This window comes from Cetorhinus maximus, chromosome 3, assembly GCF_964194155.1.
Source record: "Cetorhinus maximus chromosome 3, sCetMax3.hap1.1, whole genome shotgun sequence".
In the NCBI taxonomy this organism is placed as follows: Eukaryota; Metazoa; Chordata; class Chondrichthyes; order Lamniformes; family Cetorhinidae; genus Cetorhinus; species Cetorhinus maximus.
This window is the reverse complement of record NC_135881.1, coordinates 167,960,659-167,977,872: the sequence shown is the minus strand read 5'-3', so window position 1 is coordinate 167,977,872 and position 17,214 is coordinate 167,960,659. Positions and strand designations below refer to the sequence as shown.

The 17,214-nt window shown below is 41.8% G+C and overlaps 1 protein-coding gene across 4 annotated transcripts in view; it reads right to left on the bottom strand.

The window, feature by feature from the left end:
• Positions 1–17,214, bottom strand: part of LOC144679016 (F-actin-uncapping protein LRRC16A-like) — a 431,407-nt gene that overhangs the window by 168,323 nt on the left and 245,870 nt on the right. For all 4 annotated transcript variants that reach the window (XM_078539233.1, XM_078539234.1, XM_078539236.1 and 1 more), the window contains exons 16-18: positions 12,382–12,486; positions 11,329–11,398; positions 8,449–8,530 (exon numbers count right to left, since the gene is read on the bottom strand). In XM_078539233.1, the coding sequence (XP_078395359.1) occupies positions 8,449–8,530; positions 11,329–11,398; positions 12,382–12,486 (257 nt within the window). The remainder of the gene's footprint in view (positions 1–8,448; positions 8,531–11,328; positions 11,399–12,381; positions 12,487–17,214) is intronic.

Below are 17,214 nucleotides of genomic sequence, written 5' to 3'. Positions count from 1 at the left end.
TCCATTTTCAGCATCCTGAAGGGACTGTTCCTGCTGTGACACCCTGGTCCATTCCTGAGTCACCCCTAACAAACTCTCCCTTCTCTAAGGCACCTTTTTGTGCAAACGCAGGAGATGTAAAACCTCTCCTTTCATATCTTTTCCCTTTTCACCATCCAAGGCCCCAAACAGTCCTTCCAAGTGAAACAGTGATTTGCTTGTACCTCTTTCAATTTAGTACACTGTATTTGTTGTTCATGATGTGGTCTCTACACTGGGGGGACAAAATGTAGACTAGGTGACCCCTTTGCGGAACACCTTTTCAGTCCCCAAGCATGACCCAGAATTTCCTGTCACTTGCTTCCACTCTGTCCATGGCCTGTTATAGTGTTCCAACGAAGTTCAACACAAGCCTGAGGAACTGCACCTCATCTTTCATCTTTGCACTCTTCTGGGCTCAATATTCAACAATTTAACCTCTGCCTCCAACTTGTTCTACGTCTTTTTTCTGGCTCATTTTGTTCTTCATCCCTTCATGTTGCATTCAAATGGCTGCTATGTAGCCATTTATGCTTCATCTGCACACAACCTTTGTGTGTTTCTTCACTATACCCATTCCCGCTTTCTTCAATTTTTGCATCATGAAACTTTTTGTTAGTTAATCTCTCTAGCCCTCCGCCCTATCACTGACCTTCCCTTTTGTTCTTCCTGCTCTCTCCCACCTTCCACTGGCTTAAAAATTCTTATATTTCTATCTTCCTTATGTTCTGATGAAAGGTCATCCACCTGAAACGTTAATTCTTGTTTCTCTCCATAGATGCTGCCTGGCCTGAGTAACTCCAGCACTTTTTGTTTTTATTTCAGAATTAAAGGAATTTCAATACAGGATATCAGTCAGCCTATTGTAGCTACAATGTTCTATTGTACCTGCTTATGGTCATCCCATTTTCCTGCTTTTCCCAAAAATCATCTTCTGTTTTATGGATTTCCTAATTCCCCATTCAATGCCATGATTGACCCAGCTTCAACTGGGTCAATTACTGTGAAAACCTGACCAAATTCCTCCTCCTTCAGGTACCATGCCCTAAGAGGGTACTTGAGAACATGGACTTGATTGGATTGGTCCATGGTTATGCTTGGCAAAGTACTGCAACAGTTTGCTGTTGCCTTCTGCAGTATGGCTAACCAGGAAGCTCTCCCACTCTTACTGCCTGCCATTGGGTGCATTGGAAAGATTTACAGGCCTGTTTGGCCACGTTATGAACGTTCTGTGGCCATCAAGTCCCAGAGTTGGACTTAAACTTCCAGCCCAGAGTTAGGGATTTTACCACTGCACCACAAGACCTCCCCACTGACAAAATTAGACTTCAGTATTACATCCCTTTCATCATTAATCACAACCCACCGGTAAGCTTTTGTTATTTAGCTCCTGAAATCCTTTCAGAAGTTTGAACATTGTAATGAAATCCTCCTTATTCTGCTCTGGTGAATATAATTCTAATTTCTCATCGTCTCATCCTTGATATAATTCGTGTAAATGTACGTTTCACCTTTCCTCCTGACTTTCCCGTTGGTTGTTCAAAGTTGCATTGCAATCACACTGATTTCACCATTGTCTTGTACGAATTCATCATCACTACTTCCTTGCCCTTGTATCACGATCCTTTCTATAAAGTTCAGAACTTATCAACACTCCTGCAAAACTGCTTTTAGACTGTTTATCCGTACCATAAAGTGTTCTTCAACTTCATTTTAGAATTCTACCATTTTAGTAAAATTTCAATTCTGTTTTCTTTCCCGCAAAATGTAATGCTTTGCATTTATCTATGTTGAACTGCCTTATATCTTCCCATTTTGCAGTCTTGGCTACATTTTCTTGCATTCTTTTTTCAGCTTGCTGATCTGTTGTTTTGGTGCTGTAAAGAAAGCGTTTAAATATATAGAGAACAGGAGTGATCTCAATATTGATGAGGCTAAACTAGACTGATTGCAGCCTTATGATAACAAACTGAGCTTCCTACTCCATCACCATGACCATGAATGCCTACTTCTACTCACATAATAGGTCTGCATCCATGCTTCAGCCCTTCTGCTGTTGAAGCTCTAAGCCATGCTCTAGTAACCTCCAGACTCGACTATTCCAATGCTTTCCGGGCCAGCCTCTCATCTTTCACCCATAATACAATCAGGCCAAATTTGCCTGGCTTACCGGTACATTTTTCAAACATGAATGCGATATTCACAACTTCCCAGTCCAGGTGCAAAGAATTTTGAAAAATTGTGACAGAGCCTATGCTTTTTCATCACTAACTTCCCTCAGTTTTCCTGAGATACCCTGTATGCAACTAGTTAATATGCTATTAATCTCGAGAAATCTTATCACTGGCAAATAAATTTAATACAAAAGCTCCAAAATGACAGAGGGGGCTTTTAAATGGAGCTGCTAAACACTCACAGATTGTTAACAAAACACTTATAGCTAATATCTGATGTGAATTTTTTTTTTTATTCATTCACGGGATGTGGGTTTCGCTGGCTGAGCCAGCATTTGTTGCCCATCCCTAGTTGCCCTTGAGAAGGAGGTGGTGAGCTGCCTTCTTGAACCGCTGAAGTCCATGTGGCATAGGTGCTGTTAGGAAGGGAGTTCCAGGATTTTGACCCAGCGGCAGTGAAGGAATGGCGATATATTTCCAAGTCAGAATGGTGATTGACTTGGAGGGGGACTTCTAGGTGGTGGTGTTCCCATCTACCTGCTGCCCTTGTCCTTCTAGATGGTAGTGGTCATGGGTTTGGAAGGCGCTGTCTCAGGGGCCTTGGTGAGTTCCTGCAGTGCATCTTGTAGATGGTACACACTGCTGCTACTGTGCGTCGGTGGTGGAGGGAGTGAAGGTTTGTGGATGGGGTGCCAAACAAACGAGCTGCTTTGCCCTGGCCGGTGTCAAGCTCCTTGAGTGTTGTGGGAACTGCACTCATCCAGGCAAGTGAGGAGTATTCCATTACACTCCTGACTTGTGCCTTATAGATGGTGGACAGGCTTTGGGGTGTCAGGAGGTGAGTTACTCATCACACGATTCCTAACCTATGACTTGCTCTTGTAGCCACAGTATTTATATGGCTAATCCAGCCTGGATACTGTCCAGGTCTTGCTGCATTTAGACATCGACTACTTCAATATCTGAGGAATCGCGAACGGTGCTGAACATTGTGCAATCATCAGCGAACATCCCCACTTCTGACCTTATGATGGAAGGAAGGTCATTGATGAAGCAGCTGAAGATGGGCTGAGGACACTACCCTGAGGAACTCGTGCAGTGATGTCCTTGAGCTCAGATGGCTGACCTCCTACAGCCATAACAATCTTCCTTTGTGCTAGGTATGACTCCAACCAGTGGAGAGTTTCCCCCCCGCTGATTCCCATTGAATCCAGTTTTCTAGGGCTCCTTGATGCCACACTCAGTCAAATGCTGCCTTGATGTCAAGGGCAGTCATTCTCACCTCACCTTGGGAGTTCAGCTCATTTGTCCTTGCTTGAACCAAGGCTGTAAGGAGGTCAGGAGCTGGGTGGCCCTGGCGGAACCCAAACTGGGCATCAGTGAGCAGGTTATTGCTAAGCAAATGCCGCTTGATAGCACTTGTTGATGGCCTCTTCCATTACTTCACTGATGACTTAGAGTAGACTGATGGGGTGGTAATTGGCTGAGTTGGATTTGTCCTGCTTTTTGTGTACAGGACAGGCCTGGGCAATTTTTAACATAGCCAGGTAGATGCCAGTGTTGTAGCTGTATTGGAACAGCTTGGCTAGGTGTGCGGAAAGTTCTGCAGCACAAGACTTCAGTACCGTTCTCGAGGCCCATAACCTTTACAGTATCCAATGCCTTCAGCCGTTTCTTGATATCACGTGGAGTGAATTGATTTGGCTGAAGACTGGCATCTGTGAAGCTGGGGACCTCCGGAAGAGACCGAGATGGATCATCCACTCGGCACTCCTGGCTGAAGATTGTAGCAAAAGCTTCAGCCTCATCTTTTGCACTGCTGTGCTGGGCTCCTCCATCATTGAGGATGGGGATATTTGTGGAGTCTCCTCCACCAGTGAGTTGTTTAAGTGTCCATCACATCACCATTCACAACTGGATGTGGCAGGACTGCAGAGCATAGGTCTGTTCCGTTGGTTGTGGGATCGCTTAGCCCTTGCTTGCTGCTTATGCTGTTTGGCACGCACGTAGTCCTGTGTTGTAGCTTCACCAGGTTGACACCTCATTTTTAGCTATGCCTGGTGCTGCTCCTGGCATGCCTTCCTGCACTCTTCATTGAACCAGGATTGATCCCCTGGCTTGATGGTAATGGTAGAGTGGGGAATATCTGGGACATGAGGTTACAGACTGTGTTCGAGCACAATTTCGCTGCTGCTGATGGCCCACTGCGCCTCATGGATGTCCAGTCTTGAGTTGCTAGATCTGTTCTAAATCTGTCCCATTTAGCACATTGATAGTGCCATACAACACAATGAAGGGTATCCTTAATGTGAAGGCGAGTCTTCGTCTCCACAACGACTGTGCGGTGGTCACTCCTACTGATACTCTCATGGACAGGTGCATCCATGGCAGGCAGGTTGGTGAGGATGAGGTCAAGTATATTTTTCCCTCTTGTTGGTTCCTTCATCACCTGCCGCAGACCCAGTCTAGCAGGTATGTCCTTTAGGACTCAGTCAGCTCGATCAGTAGTGGCGCTCGGTCAGTAGTGGCGCCACTCTTGACGATGGACATTGAAGTCCCCCACCCAGAGTACATTCTGCACCCTTGCCACCCTCAGTGCTTCCTCCAAGTGGTGGTCAACATGGCTGAGGGAAGGCAGTGTGTGGTAATCAACAGCCGGTTTCCTTGCCCACGTTTGACCTGATGCCATGAGACTTCATGGGGTCCGGAGTCAATGTTGAGAACTCCCAGGGCAACTCCCTCCCAACTGTATACCACTGTTCCGCCACCTCTGCTGAGCCTGTCCTGCTGGTGGGACAGGATATACCCAGGGATGGTGATGGTGGTGTCTGGGACATTATCAATAAGGCATGATTCCGTGAGGATGACTATGTCAGGCTGTTGCTTGACTAGTGTGTGAGACAGCTCTCCCAATTTTGGCTCTAGATGTTAGCAAGGAGGACTTTGCAGTGTCGACAGGGCTGAGATTGCCGTCGTCATTTCCAGTGCCTAGCTCGATGGTGGTCCATCTGGTTTTATTCCTTCTTTGTGACTTTGTAGCACTTTGAGTGGCTTGCTAGGCCATTAAGAGTCAACCACATTGCTGTGGGTCTGGAGTCACATGTGGTCTAGGCCAGGTAAGGACAATAGATTTCCTTTCCTAAAAAACAGTGTACCAGATGGGCTTTTACAACAATCGATAAGGGTTCCATGGTCGGCATTAGACTTTTAATTCCAGATCTCTATTGAATTCAATTTCCACCATCTGCCGTGGTGGGATTCGAACCTGGGCCCCCAGAGCATTACACTGGGTCTCTGGATTACTAGTTCAGCAACAATACAACTACGCCATTATCTCCCCCTTTATGGTAATTTAGCTTAGGTTCAAATTGCTGAACAAGATTCCACATCAACATGAAAACATTTTAAAAATGGAGTTGTTTTAAAACTGTAACATGAAAAAATATGATTTTGACCCATCACCTTCCCCAATGTCTGTGGAAGAGATGCAAAAAACAGTTAAGTATCAAACTGACTTATAAATGGGAAGCGTTGACTCAGTCACTCTGCTAGAGCCCACAGGACATGCCTGTGTCAGTAAGACCAGCTGTCGCGATGTCGATTTGCTCTGTACAAATTGTTGCTTTGCTGCACTTTCAAAAGCAGGTTCATCGGTGGCAACTCAGTGAAGCAATCAATGACAAGGTTGCCAAAAAGAGGAACTGAGTGCCCCTTGGTACACCATTAATACACTGAGAACTTTAAAAGGAAATTCAGTTAATCAAATTAAAGTGCCACTTTGGGGGTGATGTTACACTCCAGTCCAGTTCCACACCCTCCAAAACCTCCCATCGCAGTACCCACTGGTCACAAAAGGCCTCAAGCCTGCCGAAGGACACCATGTGCTTCTTCTCCAGGGGCACCCAGGTGCAACATAGCTGCAGAAGAGAGGTAGGCAGTTAAGCCAAATGACCTGTTGATGGCCACCTTGGCCAGGCCCGCAAACAGCAACCGAGATGAATGACCTGGCATTGGCCAGGACACTAGGACAACTCCCTTCTATTGTTCACTAAAAAAAATTGACTCTTATATCATCCAACTGAACCGAGAGAACAAGGCAAGCAGAGCCTTAGCTTAGCAGCTCATCTGAAAGAGCAACCCTGTGACATTGCAGCACTTCTTCAAAACTGCAAAATCAACACAAAAAATGTTTTCTACAATTACATTAACAAAAAGAGGTGGTGAAGAGCAATGTGTCCCTTTTGAAAACTAATAGTGGTGATATTGTCAATGAAAATAAGGGAGTGACAGGCATGTTGAATAATTAAATTGTGTCATATTTACAATAGTTGAAGTGGTTAGCATGCTGGATATTCCAAAGAAATTAATATCAAATCAGGGACAAGGACTCACCAAAATTAGCCTAGTTAAAACAACAATAATGAAGAAAATATTGGCACTAAAAAGTGACAAACCACTCAGACCAGATGGCTCTATCCAAGCATTTATGGAAATAGGTGAGTATATTACAAATGGACTATAATCTAAAGTTCTCCTGTTTGAAAGCCATTTCTTTAGATTGAGAAATTGCACATGTCACTCTGCTATTTAAGAAAGGTGAGGGGGATAATCAAGTAGCCTGATAGCTACTGTCAGGTTATTACTAGTGTTTACAATTAAGGTTTAGGGGCTGAACACTGAAAATTTTCAGCTACTCAAAGGGAGCCAGCATGAATTTGTAAAGGGTAGGTCATGCCTGATGAACCTGATTGATTTTTTGTTTAAGAACTCACGGAAGTCATGGATAGAGGAATTTCTATCGATGTTATTGTTTGGACTATGGGCTTCCAGAAGGTATTTGATCAATACCCTCATAACAGACTTTTGGCTTAAGCTCAAACTCATGAAATTGAGGAACATCATTGAACTGGTTAGGAAATTGCCTGCATAACAGGAGAGAGTGTTTAAGGGTAATGGGCAGATACTCTAATTGCCACGATGTGCTTTGTGGTGTCCTGCAAGAATCAGAGTTGGAACCACATTTAACAACTTAGATGATGGGATAGAAAGCCACATATCCAAGTTTGCCAATGACACAATGACATTCTAAGTAGTGTAGACGAAAGCATAAAATTAACAGTGATTAATAGATCAAGCAAATAAGCAAAACTGTGGCAAATGGATTTCAATGCAGGCAAATCTGAGATCATCCACTTTAGACCTAAAAAGGATAGAACAGGGAATTTTCTAAATGGTGAAAAGCTAGAAACAGTGGAGGTCCAAGGAGACTTGAGGGCCAGTAGATTACTAAAATGTCATTTGGCGGGGGGGGGGGGGGGGGGGGGGTTCACAAATAATTAAATTGGTAGCAGAATGCTGGCTTTTAGATCTGGAGAACTAGAATAGAGGGGTCGAAATGATACTTTATCTATATAAAACCTTGGTCAGGCCACACCAGGAGTACTGCAAGCAGTTCTGAACATCAATCCTTAAGATGAATACACTGGCCTTGGAGGGAGTGCAGCATAGATTTACCAGAATCATACTTGGACTCCACGGGTACGTTATGAGCCAAGATTACACAAACTAAGCTGCAAAGACTAGTTTGATCATTGTTTTCAAGGCACAGTATTAAGGGGAAGAGATAGGGTAGATAGAAAGAAACTATTTCCACAGTGTGGGGAGTCTGAGACTAGGGGGCATAGTCTAAAACTTAGAGCCAGATCCTTCAGGATTAAAATTAGGAAACTCTACTAAGCAGAATGGCTGGTAGAAGTTGGAGACACTCCTCCACAAACAGCAAATGATACTAGATGAATTGTCAATTTTAAATCTGAGATTGATAGATTTTTCTTAACCAAAGGTATTGTATGGGACAAAAGCATGGAGTAGGCTGCAGATCAGTCTTGACCTCACTGATTAGTGGAATAGGCTAGAGGGGTTAAATGGTCTACTCCATAATAGGTTAAAATAAGATATCTTATAGGAGTGGAGGAAGGGGTTAAATTATTTGATCAAAAGTTGATATATGCATTCAACTAAAAAGCTAGTTTAACACACAGCAGCAAGTGCTATATCCAGAGCAACTAGCTTGGAAACAAGTTTCCAAGGGATGTGAACGATGCCTAATGCAAGTTTTGCTGAGATTTCACATAGCTTTATGGAAGTGTGCACAGGTTTACTGGTGGATTCCTCACATGGTACATTAAACTCAGCAGTTCTATTGTTGTCCTTTTGAAGATGAGATACATTGTAAAAATCAAGTAATTCTTCTCACCGTTATCTGAAATATCCAGTTTTGAAATGTTATGGATTTCTGCAATGCAGCCTTCTAAAATCTGAGCCCCACCTGACCTTAGCTGTGGACAAAGAAGCTTGAAATTAGTTTGATTGAGTAACTGGGACACCACAAGCTTTATTGATTACTGATTTATCCACAATTACAAATAAGCATTAAAGAAACGTTTCACTATTCATCTATTGGAAAATAGAAAATATCACCATATCTCTTAATTCACTTTGCAAACATACAGCATCTTATCAGGAAGAAGGCTGCAATTAGGAGACAATTTTAACAAAATCTTACAATTCCTAAAGATGCCTTTTAGATTTCATGACATGCAGCCTAACGATGTCTGGAAATGCACTGGCCATTTCTACTGCAGTTAACGACGTTCAAGGCTACTGCGATTTGACAAAAGCAGTTAAGCATGGAGGCATCTTGCACTTTGTTAACTACAAAATCCCAGAAGTGATTAAATGCTACACAAAGATCTGATGAAATGAGAGATGAGTAAACAATGAGTAAGCCCTACAAAGCTTTTTTTAAATCAAAGCATGTGCATTAGCTATCATTGGGTTTTAAAAGAAGGTATAGCACACTCTCTATCAAATAAAAAGCATAACAGAGACTGGTCATTTTGTTGTGCGAAAAAAATTAACTATCCAATAATTCAAATTAAGCAATGTCCATAGTACAGTCAAGAGGGAATTTGGTGCGAAAAAATTTGAATTATCTGATCATTTGAATTAAGTGCCTTTGAATTGAGTGGACTGCAAACCAAAAATCAAAGCAAAAGCAGCAGGAAGCAGCAATCAGCACATGGAACAAAATAAGTATGGTTACTGTGATACCTGAATAATGTTCTAATGATTAATCTAGAATTTAAAAAAGGGCTTAGCGATTACTTCCTTACACTAAATGTTACTATTGTTCACAAAGGTTCTCAACACTTCGAGGCTAATTTCTTCCTCCCTCCCACCATCCAGCATGTGAGAAATTCCAATCTGAGGCGGTCAGCAAACTTCAAAATTCTTAATATCATCGCTGAAAATTGTTTCATGATTAGTATAGGTCAGCTATTTTTAAAAACTTTTTTTTACATCCTAATTTGAAACAAAATATGTACCCTATTGGGGTTTAACTCTTGCATTCTGCACCACTAGAAGGCGTGGGCTTCAAGTCCTAGATCCTGATATAGGTTTCCTACTAGCCTCTGCCAGATGATCAATTCCAATTGTAATGTAAAAACATTTTATAAGTGACATGAAATTATAAGTTTTATTTATTCCAATTAATGTTTATGGCATTTCACATTTCTTTAACTCCATTTTATAATATGTAGCTGCCAAGAAGTAGGTGAAAATGAAAATCCATTTTGAAAATTGCAACTGGTACTCAAAAATTTATCACCATTAATTGAGTTGAAAATGCCAACAGCCTAGAAAGGAAGGTTTGCTTACACCATCGCTTCAATTTTCAGACTTTAGAACCGAAAAGGAAGAACACTGCATTGTAAACAGGTAGCTTAAAACACAGCATGCCGTACATCAAGACACAACTGAAGGCTCCTTTCTTTAAACGGTCAAATGGAATTTGCCCAGCACATCATACAAAACGCTAGGTTTGAGCCAAAAATGTTACTGCATTAAACATCTGTGCCAAACAGTTCTAATGGTAATCCTGACAGACAGTTAAGGAAGCCATTTATTGGATCAACAATGGTTAAGAGGCAGGGAGGGTACTTACACAGTGACCAAGCTAAGGAAAGCAGTAGAAGGGAAAAGAACAGCACACATCAGTGCAGAGCTGGAATAGGCAATAGCATCACAGCACAGCAGTTCAGCAATCCTGTTTTCTGCATCACACTAGCCCTTGAAAATTGTTAAAATAGTTGGCTAAACAAGCCCTGAAACAGATTTGGTCATACAACTGGTTTTGAAATATAGTACTACATGAACATCAAATGCAGATTCATCAATATATAGAATCAAAGTCACTATTCAATTAGCTAATACATATTTCTACACTGAATTTCTTGATGAGACATGGGCTCTGAACAGAATGTATGGAAAAAGTTGATTCATTTATCCTTGCCTGTTGAATTAATTTAATCTATTAAATTAGTTATAATACATTGTTGATCAACAGGTTTAGAAATTGTTACCTCTGATAAGGAACTATGCTAATCCAACAGCACTCAATTCAGGAACTAAGGTTCATTGATATATTTCACTAGCCACATTTGCTGCTGAATTTATCTAAGCTAGTGCAACCTTTGTCACAAGGTTATCAAGCAATACTAACTGACTCCCTTTCCTTGGAGTTACTGGGCAGGAATGCATTTTAGCTTATTAAAACATATCGCATTTCCCAAGACTCGGTGCTTCACACAGTCACTCAGCTGGGCCGCGCTGATCACATTTGTGAAGTTAACTGATCTCATCTGTGATGGTAGTAGGGAAGCTAAATATGCCTCAGACCTGCTGAGTCAGAGACGGGAGAATCAGCTGTCGTTTCTAATTTTGTTTGTTACACAGCAGCCCTTATGTAAAAGAAAATCGTGCATGAGCAGGTGCAGACTTGGATATGATGTTCACCACAGCCAAATAGCCTATTGGCAATCACTGGTAAGGCTCCTTTAAGAGAACTGGCTCGAGGAGCAGAATGGTCTACTCCTGTTACTTTTTCTTATGTTTCATATCTGGGATCCAAATCTTTCAGGGAGAAAATTATCATGAAAAATAAAATCCCTAAAGATTAATAAGACACCCTGATGTATATCCTTCAAACTTGAAATATTAACTGAGTGTTAAGTAATTTCCCACCACACTTTCAAATTAAATTAATTCAATGAATAAAACTATTCCTTCTTACCTCACAATTGCTAAGGTCAAGGGAAACATCCTTTAGTTGAGGATTGCAAGAAAGGCCAAGTAAAAGTGCTCTGTAAAGAAAGAATTGCCTTCAAATAAACATTGCATTGCCAACCTTGGCAGTATTAAAGAGAAAACACCAAGTCTTCTTATAACATTTTCACTACTTTCCGCTTCTTGCCAGAACTTAAGCAGCAATCAAATTTCCCACTTCGCTGCATGGTATTAAATGGTTCAAAGTTAACAAAAGGTTCTGCACAAAATAAAGCTTCAGGAACATTGTGGGCTGCAGTGGGTCAGAAACAGGCCAGGGTTCAAATCAGCTTTGACAGGTGAGGGAAGTCTCTGTCTGCAGGCTGTTAATGGTTTTATGTGAAATGGGGATGGACATTCTCAAACAAGGTGCTAGTGGTAATAGGTCTACAGTACACAACTGGACTAATTCAGCACTAACTGGCAATTAAAATGGCTTGTGTAAGAACTGAGAAAACGTCACACTGATAGGTACGGGGTAGAGCAAAGGGGGCTTTTCACTTTATGTCTGGCTTGGTGGTGCTTGTGATGATACTTAGTGCTTTAAATAAGAGTTGAATTCACCACCACTAACCTCCTTTCATTTGTTGAGCAGAAATAAATATAGAGCAAATATAAAAAATATAAAACAAAAATCCAGTCAATTGGCAGCACAATGAGTTTGCCCACCAATGCACGGCACCGTGAAATGGCAAGGTATGAGCTCAAACTCGAGATACACCAGGCATGTTCTACTGATATACACCATGTTGCTGGAAAAAGAGAGGCGAAGCATCGATCAGATTTTCCCTTACACTGAGACAAAAAACTCAATGATAAATTAGTAGTTCTGTGGCACTGAATGCGACACCCCTTTGAGAAGCTGGTTATGTATCAGCAGAGAAAACCTGGAGCAGAACAACTGCCTGCACTCTTGACCAGAGGAGAATTATTCTAGCGAAACTGACCTGTTAATACATAGAAGCAAAAGAAACTGTACTGATAAAAGTAATGCGTATCAAAGAGAGAAACAAATACTGACTTGACTGCATCCGGAGGGAGTTTGGTGCCTGACAGGTTGATATGTCTCAAAGCCAGTGAACTGCTAAAGAACAGTTTGAAGGATGGAGGGACTTCCTTTCCCTTCCTGTGGCATTGAAAGAAGATGATTTCATGTTGAGATCAGTCATACAACAGTGCCATAGACACAACACACAATACAGTGAAAGCCATATGTGATGCTTAGCGCACTTCAATACACCAAAGGTTTTTAAAATGAAACTTTATACACATGCATATCAAAGACATGATAAAAAGTATGCATCATCTGCGAGTGCTGGATACCCTGGTTATTGGGAGATTCAGGAAAGCAAATACAAAAGCAATAAGAGCAGTGTCAAGGCTGTAGGGCAGAACAGCAATTTGGGTAAAAATAACCTCAGTGGGTCAGGAAAGGCCAAGACAGCTTAAAAAAGGAAATGGGGCAGTAGTAAGTACGATGGCATCAGGGAAAATTAGAGAAAAGTTAAAGGTAAAGGCAGTCTTATCTTTATGAAGCATTTTCAAAAAAGATGACTTATTAAAAACTAACAGATTTCATCTAATAGCCATTAGAGACATGGTTGCAGAAAGACCAAAGCTCGTAACTATATATTTTGTAACTAAATATTTCAAAACACTTGACGTTTAGACTTTTAAATGGTGGGAGGGAAACAATCTGTGGTTGGAGGAGCAGCAACATTGAAAGCAGCAAGTGTGCTCCGGGAAAAGAGATATTGGTGTGGGGATTGGATAGAGAGAGAGGCCGGCTGCCAGGCCGGGCGGCGGGGGAGGGAGAGACCAGCTGCTGGGCTGGGCGGCAGGGGAGGGAGGGAGGGAGAGGCCGGCTGCCGGGCTGGGCAGTGGAGGGAGAGGCTGCCAGGGCGGGTGAGGCTAGATGTGGTAGTGCAGGCAGGAGTGGTGAGGGCGAACAGACTCATGTGTGTGTATGTGTGTGTGTGTGTGCGCATGCATGCGCACAAGAGAGTGAGTGTGAGAGAAAGAGAGATTGAGAGTGTGGGAGTGTGTGTGTGCGGGGGGAAAAAAAGTGTGTGGAGGAGAGAGTGTGTGTGTGTGGCAAAGAGAGAGAGAGAGTGTGAGAGTGTAGGAGAAAGAGAGTGAGTGAGTGTGGAAGTGTGCATGCCTGGCTCACTTGCAGTCTCAGGATTCCCCCTCACACTCAGCCCCACACACCAATGCACAATTACACCCATTCACACAGTGGGTGAGGGTGAGTGGTTGAGCATCAAGAGATTGGGGGTGACCCAGACAAATAAGACTCCGCCCCTCTCACATTCTAACGGTGATCTTAAATTATTCCTTTTTTTAATTATCAATTTATCACTTTGACATTGCTTCACTTTTGCTCAGGAGGTGTTTTCTCTTCTCCATACCTCAATTCGTGTTTAATGTTGTGCCAAATCTTATCTTTCCGAAATTTGTTCATTGGCCCCTTGAGTGAGAAAAAAATGGAAATGTGCCCCGCCCCCCCCAAGGGAAAAGATTGGACAAACCTGGTCCACACCCTAGAATTTTAAAAAAGTGGATGCGGTGCCCTTTGATCTGGATTGTAGCAGTGGTTGCAAGGTAACAAACATAACCCTGCTATTCGAGAGTGTAGGGAGATAAAATGAGGAACTACAAGCCAGTTAAGCCTGATGCCAGTAATCAGGAAAATGCTAGAATCTAATATTAGGGAAGTAATAACAGGGCACTTAGAAGGACAGAATATGATTGAGCAGAGTCAACATGGATTTATGAAAGGAAAATAGACAAATTAGATTTTTTGAGGTTGCAACCAGCTGGGTAGATAAGGGGGAGCCAGTGAATGTAAGTTTATATGGATTTTCAAAAGCATCTGACCAGGTGCCACACAAGAGATCATTAAATAAAATTAGGGCTCATGGAATGGAGTAACATATTAGCATGAATTGAGGCTTAACAGACAGAAAACAGAGTGGAATAAACAGGTCATTTTTGTGTACACAGACTGTTACTAACAGAGTACCACAAGGATCAGTACCAAGGGCCTCAACTATTCACAATCTATAGCAATGACTTAGATGAGGGGATCGAGTGTAACGTATCCAAGTTTGCTGATGTTACAAAGTTAGGTGGGAAACTGTACTGTGAAGAGGACACAAAAGGCTGGATTGTCTGGCCCCGTGGAGAAGGGCTTGGAGGTGAGGGAAGGGGTTGGGTGATGGGAAAATGGGGAGGAGTCCCATCTGCACTGTATGATTCTACAATTTATTTACTGACAGATCTGTGATTAAATTGATTCAGGGCAGGGTGGTGCCAAGATATCAGCATGCCAGCCGGCAGCACGAACATTCACCTCCATGCTTGCCCCCTTGGAGGCTAAAACTTCAGCTCCTAGATTGAGTAGACTATGCCTATATAGCCCAGAGTTTAAAAGAATGCGGTGTTCTTATTCAAGCATTTAAAATTCTTAAGGGACTTAACACTTAAATGTTTTCTTTGGAGAATCTAAATCATAGTCTCAGAATAAGAGTTTGGTCATTTAGAACCAAGATGAGGAGCAATTTCTTCACTCAAATGATTGTGAATTTTTGGGATTCTTAAGCCTTGAAGCCTGTGGACACTTAATAGTGGAGTACATTCAAGGCAGACTGATGGATTTTTAAATACCAGATGAATCAATGGATATGGTGGTAGCGCAGGAAGGTGTAGCTGAGATAGCAGGTCAGCCATAATCTGACTGATTGATGCAGCAGGCTCAAAGGGCCGAATGGTCTATTCCTGCTCCTGTTGCTCCATGTTCTTATATTAATGTTTCACTATTGGCTCATATTGATATTTTATGCCTTTATGTAAATAAATCCCAAACAAGCCTTTTCCTGTCAATGACTACGCTATCAATCTTTTCTGAAAGTCTTTTGGAAACCACCAAATCTTTATGAATTGAGAAGGATAATAATCTTATGTCCTGGCCCCACGATCCAGCAGATTTACAGCTTACCCAACATTATAGTTAACCTTTAGTATAATCTGACCTACGAGAGGATGTGGTGGTATGGAAAAGTCCATTTGGATATTCAATCTATGTACGCATTTTCACTCTTAAAGAGCCAATAAGAGGTCAGTGCGTCTGAAAGGCATCTTGTAATTGCAGCTTTCTTAACCATGCATCCACCTGCTACATTTTTGGGCTTCACCAGCTGTATATTTTGTGCCCTCTTCGAACCAAAGTAATACTTAAAATACACAGGAACTGTCAGTGTTGGATTGCCCGGGAATCTCTCAGAAAGCTGAGTTAGTGTCCTCTCAGGCAGCAGAAGAATTTACATGAATAGGTCTTTTCTCTCCAATAGACCTGTTGTTTAATTCTAGCATTTTCTGTTTTCATTTCAGATTTCCAGTTTTTTCTCTTTATTTATACAGCAGATTTGATGACAGAATGCTTACATTTCTCCTCCCCGAATGTACTATTAAAAATTTAACACTTGGGCGAACTCCTTAGAAATTGTAAACTTGAGCCAGTGTTGCACCACAACTTATATGTGAACTTTTGTTTGTGCTAATGGGAAGCAAGTTATGGGCACGCTGTTAGAATCAGTGAAGATGTGGGCAGATACTTCCTTAGAAACCTATATGAATGTTGTCATTTACTCAGAGAGGCGACACTGAGAATATGAATTTACAACTATCCTTTAAGTAAGTAATTAAAAGAAATACCCTCCATCAATTAACTTTAGCCTGAACTAACGAAAATTTTATTAGCAGGAAGAATTGCTGGCAGATGGAAATTGCTAGCAATTTTGAAGAAACTCCACTACAATATCTGCACTGATTGGATCCTTGCTGGCCACTGAAGCCCAGGGAGAGGGGCTGACATATGAAAAAGGCTAATGCCTTTGTCACTATGCACCATTCAAACATTGATGATTCACATCAGTGGTCAAGGACAGCTTTGCAAAGATGCTAAGAGACACAAGAGGCCTCAATGTCATTTTTATAGCCTTCTGAAATGATATAGCTCAGTCAATTCTTTCTTTTCAATTCATATTTTCAAATGATTCTTGCACATACAATTGTTCTTTTGGCATATTTACATCGAATCTGTGCCATTGCTGCCAGGCACATAGCACTCTCGCAGCAATAAAGGAGAAAAACTCATCAGCCTCAATATTTACAGAAGAGGCAGACAGGGTACAGGGAACCTTGTTTGGGACTCAGAGGTCCTGTCAAACTTAGTGGCAGGATCTAATAATCATTTGCTCCATCCCCCACCCAGCAACCCACCAAATTGACAATCTAAAACTAGTGTCTTAAGCCTAAATAAGAAATTATGAGGTATGAACTCAGAGTTGGCTAATGTGAAAAGTAGGTTAAAAGGTAAGACAGTAGAAAAGCAGTGGCAGCCATTTGAGCAGATATTTCATAACTCTCAACAAAATATACTCCATTGAGAAAGACTCTACGAGAAGGATGCACCATATGTGGCTAAGGAAGTTAAGGATGGTATCAAATTGAAGAAAAGGCGGATTAGTGTTGGTAAGACCAACAGATTGGGAAAGTTTTAGAAACTGGCAAAGGATGACTTGAAAAATGAAGAGGAAGAAATTAGGGTTTGAGAGAAAACTAGCAGGAAATATAAAAACAGACAGTAAAAGCTTCTACAAGTATATGAAAAGGAAAAAAGAGTAGCTAAAGTGAGCATTGGTCCCCTTACAGGGTGAGACTGGGGAATTAATAACAGGAAACAAGGAAATGACAGAGTCTTTGAACAAGTACTTTGCATCTGTCTTCACAACAGAAGACAATAAAAGCATCCCAAGAATAGAAAGGACAAATGGGAGGAAGGAACTTAGAA